At 46.8% G+C, this 13,689-nt stretch overlaps 2 protein-coding genes across 5 annotated transcripts in view; one reads left to right on the top strand and one right to left on the bottom strand.

Moving 5' to 3' along the window:
- LOC130538894 (low-density lipoprotein receptor-related protein 8-like) overlaps positions 1 to 4,917 on the bottom strand; it is a 45,507-nt gene extending 40,590 nt beyond the window's left edge. For all 3 annotated transcript variants that reach the window (XR_008953995.1, XM_057056879.1, XM_057056880.1), the window contains exons 1-2: positions 4,757 to 4,917; positions 4,047 to 4,163 (exon numbers count right to left, since the gene is read on the bottom strand). Coding sequence is in view for 2 of the 3 variants with exons in the window: in XM_057056879.1 (XP_056912859.1) it covers positions 4,047 to 4,163; positions 4,757 to 4,823 (184 nt within the window). In the remaining variant the exon portion in view is untranslated. The remainder of the gene's footprint in view (positions 1 to 4,046; positions 4,164 to 4,756) is intronic.
- Positions 4,918 to 7,771: 2,854 nt separating this feature from the next.
- septin2 (septin 2) lies at positions 7,772 to 13,688 on the top strand. Of its 2 annotated transcripts, none has more exons than XM_057056973.1 (13): positions 7,772 to 7,978; positions 8,716 to 8,757; positions 9,180 to 9,294; positions 9,813 to 9,899; positions 9,991 to 10,114; positions 10,195 to 10,329; positions 10,411 to 10,528; positions 10,740 to 10,841; positions 10,964 to 11,109; positions 11,218 to 11,340; positions 12,227 to 12,287; positions 12,536 to 12,629; positions 12,712 to 13,688. In XM_057056973.1, the coding sequence occupies exons 2-12, from the start codon at positions 8,734 to 8,736 to the stop codon at positions 12,620 to 12,622; spliced, it is 1,122 nt and encodes a 373-aa protein (XP_056912953.1). In that variant the 5' UTR covers positions 7,772 to 7,978; positions 8,716 to 8,733; the 3' UTR covers positions 12,623 to 12,629; positions 12,712 to 13,688. The 2 variants fall into 2 exon arrangements, with proteins under 2 accessions (XP_056912953.1, XP_056912954.1); XM_057056974.1 differs by having other exon boundaries at positions 7,780 to 7,978; positions 11,218 to 11,301.
- The last annotated feature ends 1 nt before the right edge of the window (position 13,689 follows it).

Raw genomic sequence — 13,689 nt, 5'->3', positions numbered from 1 at the left:
GTGAAGGAAAGGCGCCGCGCCGGTGCCGTAGCTCAGCATTCAGGGGACGCTCCGGCTGAGGTCGCCGTCAATACCGGGCCGCCACGGCGGAGCCTCAGATAATAAAGTGAAATGTCATTTTCCATGAGATAAGATGCACTGCTGACACTGCCCCCTGAGAAACAGCTGCTTTTGAAATCCACCCCAGTCGTTTGTCAGTGAAGGGCACCTTTCTTTAAAGTGACCAGAGTCCCAAAATTAACTGGAACAGTTGCTAAATATGTGACAAAAGAGGCCGAGGCTGAGAGACGTTCTATATCCAAACATTAACCCCCCCCTCCCCTCTGCATCTCTGCTTAGTGACACACTAATCTGAGATAATAGCTCAACTGCAGACTTCTTAATGATCACTTTGGGGCAGGCTGGCTTTCAGACGCAGACACGGGGCAGTGGGCCAGTAGGGCCGGCGAAAGAGCCAGCGAAGGCAGCGATGAGCGTGCCCACATGTTAAAACCGACAGCAAATGTGTCACAGCAGCGGGGGCGCCACTTCCAGATGGCCGATGTCAACAAATGCCCACAGCAACAGCTGCATTCTGGGAGAAGGATTCCAGCCGCTGCCTGATGAAGCGACTGGAGTCAATAAGGCGAAGCATCGGAAACATGTTCTCATCAGCCTTTACCAGATTTATTCCTCCCGAATGAAAAGATTAAACAGAATATCAATGTCTGCTCTGCCGTGTGTATATTGATGAGTATTTAATCATTTTCAGTGTTATTCTCAAAGGTGCGAAATAGAGAATTTGGCACACACTGTAAAAAAAAATCAATTCTACTCATCTTTAAAGGGTTAATATTTACAAGAACTCTCAAAGCAGTTGGCATTTAATGCTCAACCCTTTTGCTTTTGATAAATGCTAAAAACAAAATCTGCAGAAAGGCTACAAATAAATCTGAATCACTTCATTTCTTTTGTAAATCGAGTCCAGGCTATTAAAGGTGGGACGCCAATTAAGCCTTTATCTAAATTAAAACTGAACATAAAGCTAAAGGAAAGCATTTCTGGGAGCAGAGCCGCTTCCTGACTGTAGCTGGTTCTCAGCAGCCACATGAGAGTCTGATACCTCCTCCCCCAATGGATCGTTCTGCCACTTCAGTTAGCCTCACTCGCCATTTTTATCTCACGCCATCGACAGCCCTTCGCGTCCCCGCTGTCAAATGAAACCCTTCACTCAACCCAGACGTGAAGCAGAGGCCGTGGGAGGAAAAGGAACGCTTGCAAACCCCCCCCCCCCCCCACCCTCCAAAAAACCCAACCTGTTCAGAACTGATAAGTGGGGGAAGAACCACTGCGTCTCTCTTCCGGAATCCTCTCTGATTAACAGTCAGGGCCCAGTGATCTCAGCAGGTAGGCAAGGCTGAGCCAGACGACTTCACCTCCTCAACAGCAGAGAGGAACTCTTTAGAACGCAAAGCTCTGCAATCGCGTCTGACTATTTAAAGACAAGAGCGTGACAAAGTCCTCAGAACTACGTGTGTAAAGATGAAAATGTCAGGAATTTTCTGGATTAAAAGTGCAAGTCCGTGATCACATGATCACATGCAATGTAAAGCAAGAGCTCAGAATGCTGCCATGTGTCTTCCGTACAGGTCACTGGATCGATGAGGGAACATTTTTTTGATTGATTCTGCAGCCAGCAGCAGAATCTGTGTCTGCAGGTGATGGCTGGAAGCGCCGGTCGTTTCATTTCTTATTAAATATGTTCTGCAGACCAGAACAAATGCATGCCACCCATGCAGGAGACAATACAACGGACCAGTTGATCGACGCAATGAAGGAAAACGAACCTGCACATTTCATAGTTTACTCATTTTCTGCTGCTAATTCAGATCCGCCACATTTGTTTCACTTCAGCCTTACGTTAATGCTTCATTCTGTGCCCATTACATAAGAATCCAGTGATATAAAAAAGATTTGGAGCGAGTTTGTCTATTTATAGCAGAATTGGTTCCAAAGAGGATTTCAGTCTTCAGAACCAGAGACTGTAAAATGAAGCAGGTGATTGACTTTAATAGCTACAAATGTTTCAATATGACTCAACGTAGTGAACCTGATGCCTGAAAGACGACTTCATGTCCTCGACTGTAATCTCGTCAAAAAGGTGTGGACGGATAGTCTTAAACGTACGGAGTCCACTTGTGTTCCAGTCCTTTGGAATAAAGAATGACCTCTGACCCCAGGATTTAAGGCAGGACCACCAGTAGTTGTGTTTCCTGGGTACTCGCCTTTGTTGCACGTCAGTGGGAGAAAATCGACACTTTGAGGCTGCCGTGGCGACGCCTCCCCGCAGGTAAACATGTTAAATTCATGAGCGGGGATGAAAGAGATCGCGACCGTACCAGCAGATAATGAAGACGCAGAGGCAACGGAGGCGATTCTGAGCTTGGAAGGCAGCGAGATGGAATCAGGACGATATGCTGGTATAATCAGATTGAGGATTAAACGGCGGCAGTTGTCATGTCAGAACTGGCACAAATCTCAGAATTCAAAGCTCGCTTCTTTTGTTCCCGCCGCCGTTACAGAGACGCTCCACAGCTGACACACAAAACACACACCCTTCACTTTCTGGGTACAAGAAAAGAAAACACGCAGAGATCATCATTAGCCTCTGTTTAAGCGTGCTTAGCCAGCACCCACGCACGCTCACGAGCACATTAATGCATGCATGAATATATGGGTGCAGCGGGTGAGTGGTCAGTGGGGGGCGGAGGTTTATACGATGGGGGGATGGGGATGAGAGAGCGCGGGGGTGGACGGGCGGGGGGATGGTGACGACGGGAGCGGGTTCGAGCTCGCCACCTGCTCTGTGAGCCGGGTTTGGGAATAACGTGCACCCAAATACGCAGCCACTGCTAAGGTTTTCCTGCTGTCAGCATATATCAGCCCCACGCTCTGCTGGACACATTCAGGCGCCGGATCCTTGTTGAGAAATGATAGATTGTGAACAAATACAATATAGAAAAAAGGCCAGCCTGCCCACTGAACCACTCAGGAACTCAATTTGAGTCAACGAGAGAGTAGGAATTAACTACAAGCTAAATCCTTGCAGCACTCTGCCACCATGTACAGCTTTACACTTCAGAGCATAACGCCTCCTGCTTCTGCCTCAGAGGCCAAGGCAGAATAAAAAATATTATTTAATGTCGTCAGGGCAACGAGTCACGCCAACAACAGCGCAGACACATACGCCGCGGTAAAGACAACCACGCTCACGAATACTAGGCCACGACGAGACAGCGTGAACCTGAACGTGCGACAAAAATGATCTCACAAAGGAAGAGAGATGATCATACAGACAATCCAGCAGGACAGGAGATGCATTAAACTCCTCCAGAACGACGAGGAGAGGAGCTGGGAGCTGGATACAACAGGTCCGTGTGTGGGCGTTGTTATGAGAAAGAGGCGAACAAAAGGCAGAGTGATATGAGGATTGAAAAAAGAAGACGAAACACGCATGTTCCAGGAGGTGCGGGAATTCCTCCGGAGCCACAATTAACCCAGGCGCACAAAAAAAGAACACGGCAACATGGCAAACAAGCGGAGCTGAGATTCACGCTGGCACAACTTCACTGGTTCCCAGCTCGAGCATTCTTCTAGAATGTAGGCCACTGGCTTGCAGTCAGGAGGAAAAGTGGAATTCCATTATTTCTGCTCAAAGCCACTTCCAAGATACCTGTCAGTGCCCGCTAAACTGATGCAGCATGCAAACTGTCTCTTCGCTGGACATTTTATTCAAAGATGACAGGAAAATGGTTCTGACCAGTCCGCCTTCCCTTTCAAGCGTACCTCTGGGCTTCCCGTGTAGTTTTAGCTGGATAAAAAAACCTATGAGTAGACTAGGAGGGAAATCTTGGATGGAAAGCAACATTAGTACCCATTCCAGTCAGGAAGAGGCAGTTAATGGGCAATTAGCTTCTGCCCAATTTCTCATGCAAAACATCTCAATGATCCACGCTGTTGTTGGCGTGGACGCCTCGTTTTGACGCCTCGCCCACGTGGACACTTACGACAGTTCTCTTCGTCGCTGTTGTCCGAGCAGTCGTCGTCATCGTCGCACCTCCAGATGGTGGGGATGCACCTCCTGTTGTTGCACTGAAACTGTCCATCCTCACACTCATCCGTCGCTGGAGAGAAGAGAACGGGGGATAAAGGAAAAGGGGATCAGCCTCCACGCGGATCGGCAACAATGTGGCTGATGCATTGAAGAGTGTTGTTCAACTGCCATTTGCAAATGAATGAATAAGCGCCTGATTAATATTCAGCATTAATTTGGGTCAATTGACGGAGGCACAGAGAGGGTCACAGTCTGTGTTTGCTTTCTGCTAATGGACTACTTTAAAGTGTGATTAGGATTATTGCTACTGTTATTTTTCCACTACAATCCATGTCAACATGAGGACAAAGATGCAGTCTGGACTACTCCAGCTCCTCTGATGCAGTATGGATGCTCACAGCAGGGGAACACATGACTGCCTCGCAGATTCTTCACCCACGCTGCTATCACGCAGCACCCAAGCGCTCACATATTCATTTAAGATTGTTTAATAGATTCTGCATTTACTATTATGAACAAAAGCCCACGCACTGGGTGGGCTCTTTGCAGCAGCCCGTCTCTGTCTTTCTCTCACACACACACGCACACGCGCGCGCATACACACATTTAGCACGGTTGTATTTTATTTTCCTTCCATCCACCAACACGCACGCTCCGAGTTACCTGTCATGAAATGGAGCCTCAGGACGAGCGAGTGAAAAAGTAGCACCGTCCTAATATCCGTCCACATGTCTGAAGGAGGTGATGGTGCTCACGCACATCCACCAAACAAAGCCCAGGAGTCTCTTGTTGGAGCGATGCTGCGACGCTTCCGCCCGCCTCTCCGCGGCCCAAGCTCCGCCCACTCCCCCTCATCCGCAGCCCTATTGGCTGCAATCGATGGTGGGCGGGGCGAATAGTACAGTCGACTGGAGTAAAAGTCATCAGAATGGAATTTGTTTGTTCCCCCTCACAATGTTTTTGACTTTAAGAAAGTAGAATATAACCAAAACAACATTTTTTTTCTTTTTTAAAGAAAACACTATAAAATAGGTCCAAATGTCCACCAGGAATACATCTGAAAATCCTCACAAACACAATATGAATAAATATGGTTTGTGGAAAACAGGTGGGGAAAGGTTTAGTTTTTCAGAATTTGCACAGGTTTGATGAACAAACCAAGCTTTTGTCACACTGAAGCAATAATATCATCTGATTCTTATTCATATGTGAATGATGCTGGACTGACCTGCAGGTCAGCACACCCTCTGCATGTTTGCTGCTGTCACTAAACACGGGGATCAAAGCAAAGTGCAGCAGTATTATTGACTCGATTCCGATCTCAGCCGGACTTTCAAATGTAGGCCACGGCATAAGCAGTCATTTTGATGGAGTTGAGCTGAAGGACAACTTAATCCCCCACCACAAACATGCACGCAGGGCCCGAACACAGCCAATATCACAACAATGAGGAGAAGAGGATGATGATGATCGGAGCATGTTGTGGTGGTTTCCCAGCAACCGAGCCGCAAGATTGAGGTGTCAGGAGCAGAGTGAAAACTGGGAGCTGAGCAGGTGTTCCAATCCGTTTCAGGAATTACTGAAAATTAATTAGCAGCCACTATGATACGAGTTCATTCTGGAGCGTTAATGAGTTCCAGCCAAAGCAAAACATATCAAAATATCAGAGAAGAAGCATTTTTACTGCTTCTGGGATACATGAAAAACTGCTTATCGCCTGATACGCACAGAGAGAAGAAGGTGGGATTTAAATGGAGACTGTGTGTTATCATTCATGTCAAATAGGCTTGTACAAGTTTTAAATTAAACCAACGCATATTGATGAGGCATGAGGAATGCTTGTTTACGGTTTAGCTACAAATCTGATCCTCAGTCATCAGAGATAACGTAGAATAAATTGAATTTGCCCTTTCCGGTAAGAGGGGAATCATGACTAAATGAAAATGCTTTTAGCTGAGGATTAAGCAGGAGGCATCAGCACTTGTCAGTCAAGAGTGTGTGCAAAATAATGGAGAACAGCTGAAGCATGAACAACACGGCACTCGGTGACTTTTATTTTCTTCTAAAAATCATAAAAATGCACCAGCAAAACTTTTTAATTCAAAACCCTTCCAAGAAAGGAGACAAAATCCCTTTTATGTTTTCCACAAATAGAAGAACTTTCGCATTTATTTATAAAGCATTTTTTTTTTAAAAAAGCCAGATATTCAACAGGGACTCTGTTACATCTGTCAGTGTTTGGCAAAAAAAAGTAAAAAAAAACTGAACCTGATGAATTCTCAACCTGAAACACAAACTAGCAAATCAAAACAACTATAAAAGGTCACACGGCGAAGAACTTTTGCCAGTTTTCAGGGGAAATCTGCTCTGGTTCTGTTGAAATTGCACCAATATAGCATAGATCCTCTGGCTCTCCACAGCCAGGGGGATCCGGTACCTGGAGCTGCTGCTGCATGTCAGCATAACCTTTCAGAGTAATCCTCCCAATACTCCCCCTGGAGTCGCTGCTGAGGTCCTTCTGTTGCAGTCCTGATATGCAACGACCCCGAAAAGTGATCCGCTGCAGGAGGGACTTCAGATAGCTCATCAGTCAACTCTCTGACAGATGCCTGCAGATCAGGGCTCACATGAAATCTGTCAGACATTTCCGGCTGCCCGAGGGCCCTTTACTGGATCCAGGGTTCATATTTTAGTGGGATACGGGGGCTTTGAATAAATCTGAACCAGTTCTCCTTGTTTTTAGAGTGTCCCTCAAAAGCCCTCGTGTATTGGGAGCTTGGGTTTTAATTTACGCAGCAGCCAGTCTGGAAGATTCACTGTGATCGTAAGAAACCTGCAATTTCTCTCCACTCTTTCGGTCTAAAGATGCAGACTGAATAATTGAATATCGCACAAACACAAAGAATACCCATATCGCTGCTGTTATGGAAAGAGGGCAGCTGTGGTGGTCATTTCCTCCTGGTCACCAGCCCGGTTCTTCCCAGAACCCACTGGCGTTAGACTTGCTCTGCATCACATACCTGTCTTTTCTTGGTTCATGTGTCTGTTTCAACCAGAACCAGGTGTGTCATTGTAAGGCGCAAAGCTGAAATTTAACATTATTCTACTCATCCAGGAGTCAAAATCAATCTTCAAATTGATATTTGCTAATAAGTGACGGCCAAATGTTATATTATTTAAATTTGAAGAAAACTGTGACAAACGCCACTTTTACCTTATATTACACTGCCCCCTACAGGCAAATTAGATGCATAACAGCGCAACATGGAACCCAATAAACTGTTTATTCTTATGTTATCAATGCGCTCTTAAGGGTATTATGATATACATGTCCGTTTTAAACATACAGAGATGAATAACAATTTAATCAGACTCTCTCTGGAACCATTCCCTATAAGTCCTATTATAGCAGCATCCATTTGTTAGCTTTTCTACAGTATACGGCATTAGTAACTTGCAACGATTGGTGGATCGCTTTATTTTCTTAAATGCCCGTGGAAATTGCATTTTTGTTTATTGGCTCTTTTCTTTTTTTTGGATGGCTTCTTTTGACCGAACGGGCCAAATCACAGTTGCCGCTGATGCACAACGGCTCCTCTGGATGGGAAAATCGGGTGGGAATGACTATATATGGGAAGGGCACCGGTTTCCAGGCAGTCGGGGAAAACGTCGCTGAAAATAATTTGGATTCCAAGCGTCATGTCACTGTTGCGTGCATCAGTTCACGCATGCAGCAGACATGTGTTGCGGCGCGGCTCTCGCCCGGTGCATTGTGGTCCGTCAGCTAAAGGAAGCCGCTGCACCGGAATTTGAAGAATTCGAGGTGTCCGCCAAGTCCGGTTCTCATCAGCGGCTCCGTCTCTTTATCTGCGGCTCGCCCAGCAGGTAACGTTTCTCTCCAACCCGCCCGTTTAATCGCCGCCATCGATTCCGCGTTGCCTTATTTGCCGCACCGAGGACGCAAACATGAGCTATTTGTGAGAACATCCTGTGGCGGAAGCTACTTAGCTAGTTAAAGCTTGTCATGTCCCAGCCCACTGAACAGCTAGCATCGGCTGTTAGCCTTGTAAATGGCGCTAAATTGTCTCTAATTAGTTGCGAAAACCTAGTCTTCGTGTCGGCATCGGCTTATTTCATCCTTATTTGGTGGTTGTCATTCTTGAAATAGTCGCCAATTAGTTTTATGTTGCTTCCCCCTTTTTTTTGGAAAATTGGCTAAGGCTAGCAATTGTTGTAGCTCAGTGGTCGTCAAGTCGTGCAATAAATAAATAAATGAGATTCACGGTTTTATAGAGCTGGCAAATATGTGTTGTATCACTGTCCAGGTTATGCTCGTTAAATGCACAGTCAAAGATCATAGTTAGCATCTCATTCTCCCATCAAGATGTTGATGGAGGAGGCAGCTGTGACTTGGTTCATCTCATAGCAGGAAGTGAGTGTTTGTGGCGAAGCACTGCTCTCGAGCATTGTCAAACTTTAACCAGACTTCCTGGGTCCCACACAGCAAGCAACTGAATGCATGAGCCATTTTCCTTCCAGAGACGCCTTTAAAGCAGATCTGCAGATGTGATTGGGTGGGTAAAAAGCACTTATTTTATGCTGGACTGCTTTGATTTGTACAGGTTTAACCAGGATAGAGGATGTCTCACGGTGACAAAGCAAAGGTGAGTGTTGAAGCAGTCGAATGGTGGAGACACTTTACAACGTTGTTTCTGGAGACACTGTTATTACCCTTGCTGTTTGCTGGGCTGTTCATTCTTGACTTTGTGGCTGCTAAAAGGCCCCGAGGCAAAGCTCAAACACAGAATATAAGTCATAATCTTTGCCTTGGCCGGGAATACCAGTACAAAATGGGCCAAATAAATAAAAGTGTTGCTTTTTTTAGTCCCATTGCTACAGTTGCAGATGAATGTTGTCCGCCTGTTCCGAGCGGGTCATAAACTCTGGGGAGCTGGGTGGAAGGAATTTTGCGGACAGTCCTCAGAAAAGTCCCCACTGCTCATCTGGGCTCCGTTGTGATTCCAGCTCAGGTTTTCTCCGTCCTGTTATCCGCGTATTTAAGCTTTTTTTCTGCTTTTTCCGATAGCAGGGGCAGTTTTCCAACCCCGAGACCCCGGGTTATGTTGGATTTGCCAACCTCCCAAATCAGGTTCACCGCAAATCGGTGAAGAAAGGATTTGAGTTCACGTTGATGGTGGTGGGTGAGTATGACGGTTTTGTTCTTATAAGGAGGTGGGTTTTATTAGACGATGGTGTCCCCAGTGTGGATCCTCATAAATAGCACCACCACGGACGATCTCGTTTTCTGTAGGTGTGTTTTAAGCGTGCACCGATGCTTTTTGACGTGCCAGATGTTATCTAAGAGCCGGTGTCGGCTGCAGCAGCTGTAAACTCACGATGTGAACGACGTGACCTCGCTGCTCGCTGTTGGAGGGGGAGGGTAGACGCTTCCCTTTGCTCTGCTCATCCTTTAAAATAAACCGGAGTGGAATGCAGCCATCGAGCCCTCGGGGAATAATTCACACAGTGGCCAAGGCCTTCGAAAATGTTGCTTTTCTCCAGTCTACTGTAAAAACAAACACCTTTTGATATGAATCTGTGGTGCAGCAGCTCCCTTCTGCCATCAGGAAGGAAATGAGAAATTGCCCATTGACTTCTGGTTTATTGCCATTAGAATTCTGGCGCTCGGTTGACGTTTTATTTCCTGTGCTGCTAAAAGGTGAATCTGGACTTGGGAAATCCACCCTGATCAACAGCCTCTTCCTCACTGATCTTTATCCTGAGAGAATCATCCCCGGAGCAGCAGGTGAACCATCCGCCGCCGTTAGTTAAAGCCAAGAAACGGCTGTTTCTTTGTTTTTTTTGTTCAAACCTGCTTTTGATTCACGTCTTAACAGAAAAGATTGAGCGAACCGTCCAGATCGAAGCGTCGACGGTGGAGATCGAGGAGCGGGGGGTGAAGCTTCGCCTCACCGTGGTGGACACGCCAGGATATGGAGACGCCATCAACAGCCAAGACTGGTGCCAACCGCCCTTTCCTCCTCATCGGATGGGAATTTCGCCTCAGCGGAGCCTGATGTCTTCCTCTTTTTCTCGCCCAGTTTCAGCACCATCATCAGCTACATCGACGACCAGTTTGAGCGCTACCTCCACGACGAGAGCGGCCTTAACCGCAGACACATCGTGGACAACCGGGTCCACTGCTGCTTCTATTTCATCTCCCCCCTCGGGCACGGGTGAGCCGCGCAGCGCTTGCTGCCTGTTTTTACCAGCTTTTATTCCTGCTCATTCCTCTCCTCTGTTTCCTGTCCGCCCAGCCTGAAACCCCTGGACGTTCAGTTCATGAAGGCTATTCACAATAAGGTCAATGTGGTTCCTGTCATCGCCAAAGCAGACACGCTCACCCTCAGAGAGCGGGAGAGGCTCAAGCGCAGGGTAAGAGCAACAGTCGCTCATTGTTCCCCAAAAAAGCAGCAGCTGTCATGTGTTGATGGTTACGGCCGCAGCTTCTTCGGCCTGGAAATCCCGTGGTGCCAGAATGAGAAGATTAGCTGCGGTTTCAGAACAAAGAACGTGTCTCTGTCGGAGGAACCGGAGCCGTATGGGTTTTCAAAGGTGACTATTGTCCGCTCGCCCTCCTGCTTAGATTCTGGATGAGATCGATGAACATGGAATCAAAATTTACCACCTTCCCGATGCCGAGTCGGATGAGGATGAAGATTTCAAAGAGCAGACGAGGATCCTGAAGGTAAGCCTCCCCCAAGTTCTGTGAAGGCTCTCCATTGGAGTTAGAAGGGATTGTCATTGATTACTGGAGTCGGCTGCTCAACTACGTTATTTTGAGGGGTCTCAATCTTTCTTTTTTCCCAGGCCAGTATCCCATTTGCAGTGGTGGGATCCAACCAGCAGATTGAGGCCAAGGGGAAGAAGGTGAGGGGCCGCCTGTACCCCTGGGGAGTAGTAGAGGTGGAGAACCCGGAGCACAATGACTTCCTGAAGCTGCGGACCATGCTGATGTGAGTGACGGGGAGCGGCAGGGACAGGCCGCAAAGACGGATAGATTTGGAGGATGGCGTCGGTTCTTGACGCATGCCTGATTGCGTTTCATTTCCCCAACTCCTCAGAACTCACATGCAGGACCTGCAGGAAGTGACTCAGGACCTCCACTACGAGAACTTCCGATCGGAACGTCTCAAGCGGGGCGGCAGGTTGTCCTCCCACGGTTACATTCTGCCTCTCTCTCCTGTGTACGTACTTCTGCTTGCTCGCTTCTCTGCACCTCCCCCACCTGACCGGCCCCCTCTAAGATTAGAATCACTGATATGATGAAGACCAACACGATGAGGGACGAGGGCAGGATGCGTTGTTTTGGACCACGGCGGTTTAATTTCTCTAGAATCCCGAATGCCTGTTTCTGGTTCAGCACGATATGTCAGTGAAGTAGACTCATGTAGAAGTAGATGAATTCATCATCATGCATGTGGAAGACAGCATTCTTTACTGAATGCTGTGGGCTGTAGCTTTTCCTGGTTAGCTGTTAGCCTGGTTTCCTCAAGATTTCCATGTCATGTAACATAGTGTGGATATTATCATCATGTAAACCTCATTCTAGACCAAAGAGTCTCTTGTAGACTGTCTCCTAAAGCCCACCCTGGCTGGCGGGAGTGCTTTCACTGTCTCACCATCTGTCAAACGATGGTTGTCTGGTCTTGATTTGTTCCAATCCCGTGAGTGGATCTTTGGAGGTACCGTTTTTAAATTTATCCGGGGGAGGTTATGCTGTTCCCCTAACTCCCTCACTGGCTCTCTCTCCATTCCTAATGCTTTCATCTCTATAGCTGGTTGTTGTAGACACCTACTTTACTCCTGCGTGCCTTTTCCCCTCCCCTCCTGCAAACACCTGAATATTCCACTGACCCTCATTTCACTTTTCAATGTGCTGTTTTCCAAGTTTAATTCACGTTGCTCACACTCAGGCATGCAGGCAGACACGCCCTTCTGACCTTAATTGGCACCAACTTTGCATCTCTGGCTGCATATAACCTAATGACTCTTTTTAAATTGATTAAAAATCATATAATGGTTAGATTTCTAGCACTTAGCAACAGTTAATTAGCTGTGTTATGGATGCAGAAAGGGGCCGGAGCCGGAGGAAAAGGACAAAGATATGATCCTGCAGGAGAAGGAGGCTGAGGTGATTTATTATATTATCAGTATATTAAGACTTTATTTAGGTTTTTTTTATGCATTCAGTGTTTTGTGCTATGCTAAGCTAAACTGCCTGACCAATGTAATATCATATTTGATGTACAGACACAAATGGTCTGGAATCTCATCTTAATCTCATCTTAATCCCAGCGTGACCTGATGTAGTTGCGTACATTAAGAGCGTTGTGTGCGAGTGCAATTTCCCTGACCTGTTTGTTGTTCTGCGCTGCACAGTTGAGAAGGATGCAGGAGATGATTGCCAAGATGCAGGCCCAGATGCAACGGCAGGGGGAAGGAGAGGGGGATGGCTCTCACATGTGAACGAAAGGTAGGGGCAGAAGACGAGCCGCAGCCACGCTCGCTGCGCCGCACATCTCCGACGCCGTAATTCCTCTAACTCTCCACTGTAGGAATCTGTGACGGTTTGACCAGGGAGACGGTTGAAGGCAGAGCCGACCATCTGGTTCAATTTTACTGTTGCCACTATTTTTGTTCCAATCTCACAGAGGACCTGGAACCTTTTTTTTAATTAAATACATATGTGATAGTATATTCTAACAGTGTTATATTTACACAGTGCTATTTCCTCATGTTTTTGTTAAACCTTTTCCAGTTACTCAAATGAAGTGGAGCATGGCCTCTATATGAAGACATTGCTGTAATCCTCATTTACCGGGAAGCTGTTACCTTTAGTTTCTCACACTGTTTTTGCTTTTGAGAAAGGGAAGAAAAAAAAAAAAAAACCAAAGCGTTGCCGCTAGCGTTGACTGATTTTACTTGTGAAACGTCTCCGGTAAGACACGCCTTCACGCCGCCGTTACGTCTCAGTGTTGTCAAGAGGGAGTGGGTTCGCCTCCTCTGGTTTATGAAGTGAAACGCAAGCTTCCTGTCTAATGGGGTCCGGTTGGTGTTCATTAGCTCGTCTGCATGCAGCTGTGGAAGTGAACTGAAACCCCGGGTGTTTTGTGCTCCCCAGTGCAGTGGTGGGATGATCATTTTCTCCCCTTTTGTCCCAGGCTCCATTAGTGCATCTCTCGGATTAGTTATAATCTCACGCGGACGTTACGTTAAAGAGAACCGTGACTCCGCCTTCATCTGGTGCTGATGCAACAACTCGCCTCCTCCAGTTAAAACGATGTCGGATCGTTACCGGTTATGTTTTTATTGATATATAACGAGTTAGGAAACTGCGTCAGTCCCGACTGCAGACTCCTTTGCGGTTTCCATGACGACGGTTTTCCGTGCGGTTTCCGCGTAGCCCAGATTTCCCTCACCAGCCGAGATGTGAGTTCTTGACATTCCTCTTTGTGACGTTTCTATTCAATATCAATGTACCAAATATTGTTTTTGATGCTTATATTGTAATAAAAAGCTTTATTAAACTGTAT

Source organism: Takifugu flavidus, chromosome 15 (assembly GCF_003711565.1).
Source record: "Takifugu flavidus isolate HTHZ2018 chromosome 15, ASM371156v2, whole genome shotgun sequence".
In the NCBI taxonomy this organism is placed as follows: Eukaryota; Metazoa; Chordata; class Actinopteri; order Tetraodontiformes; family Tetraodontidae; genus Takifugu; species Takifugu flavidus.
Note: the sequence above shows the minus strand (reverse complement) of the source record. Positions and strands in the feature narration are given on the sequence as shown.

What these genes read in the sequence shown, in the direction of transcription:
- septin2 (XM_057056973.1), top strand. Translation starts at nt 8,734, where the DNA reads ATGTCTCACGGTGACAAAGCAAAG. An exon ending in AATCATCCCCGGAGCAGCAG is followed by an intron (nt 9,900 to 9,990) that starts GTGAACCATCCG and finishes ACGTCTTAACAG; the next exon opens with AAAAGATTGAGCGAACCGTC. An exon ending in AAGCTGCGGACCATGCTGAT is followed by an intron (nt 11,110 to 11,217) that starts GTGAGTGACGGG and finishes CCAACTCCTCAG; the next exon opens with AACTCACATGCAGGACCTGC.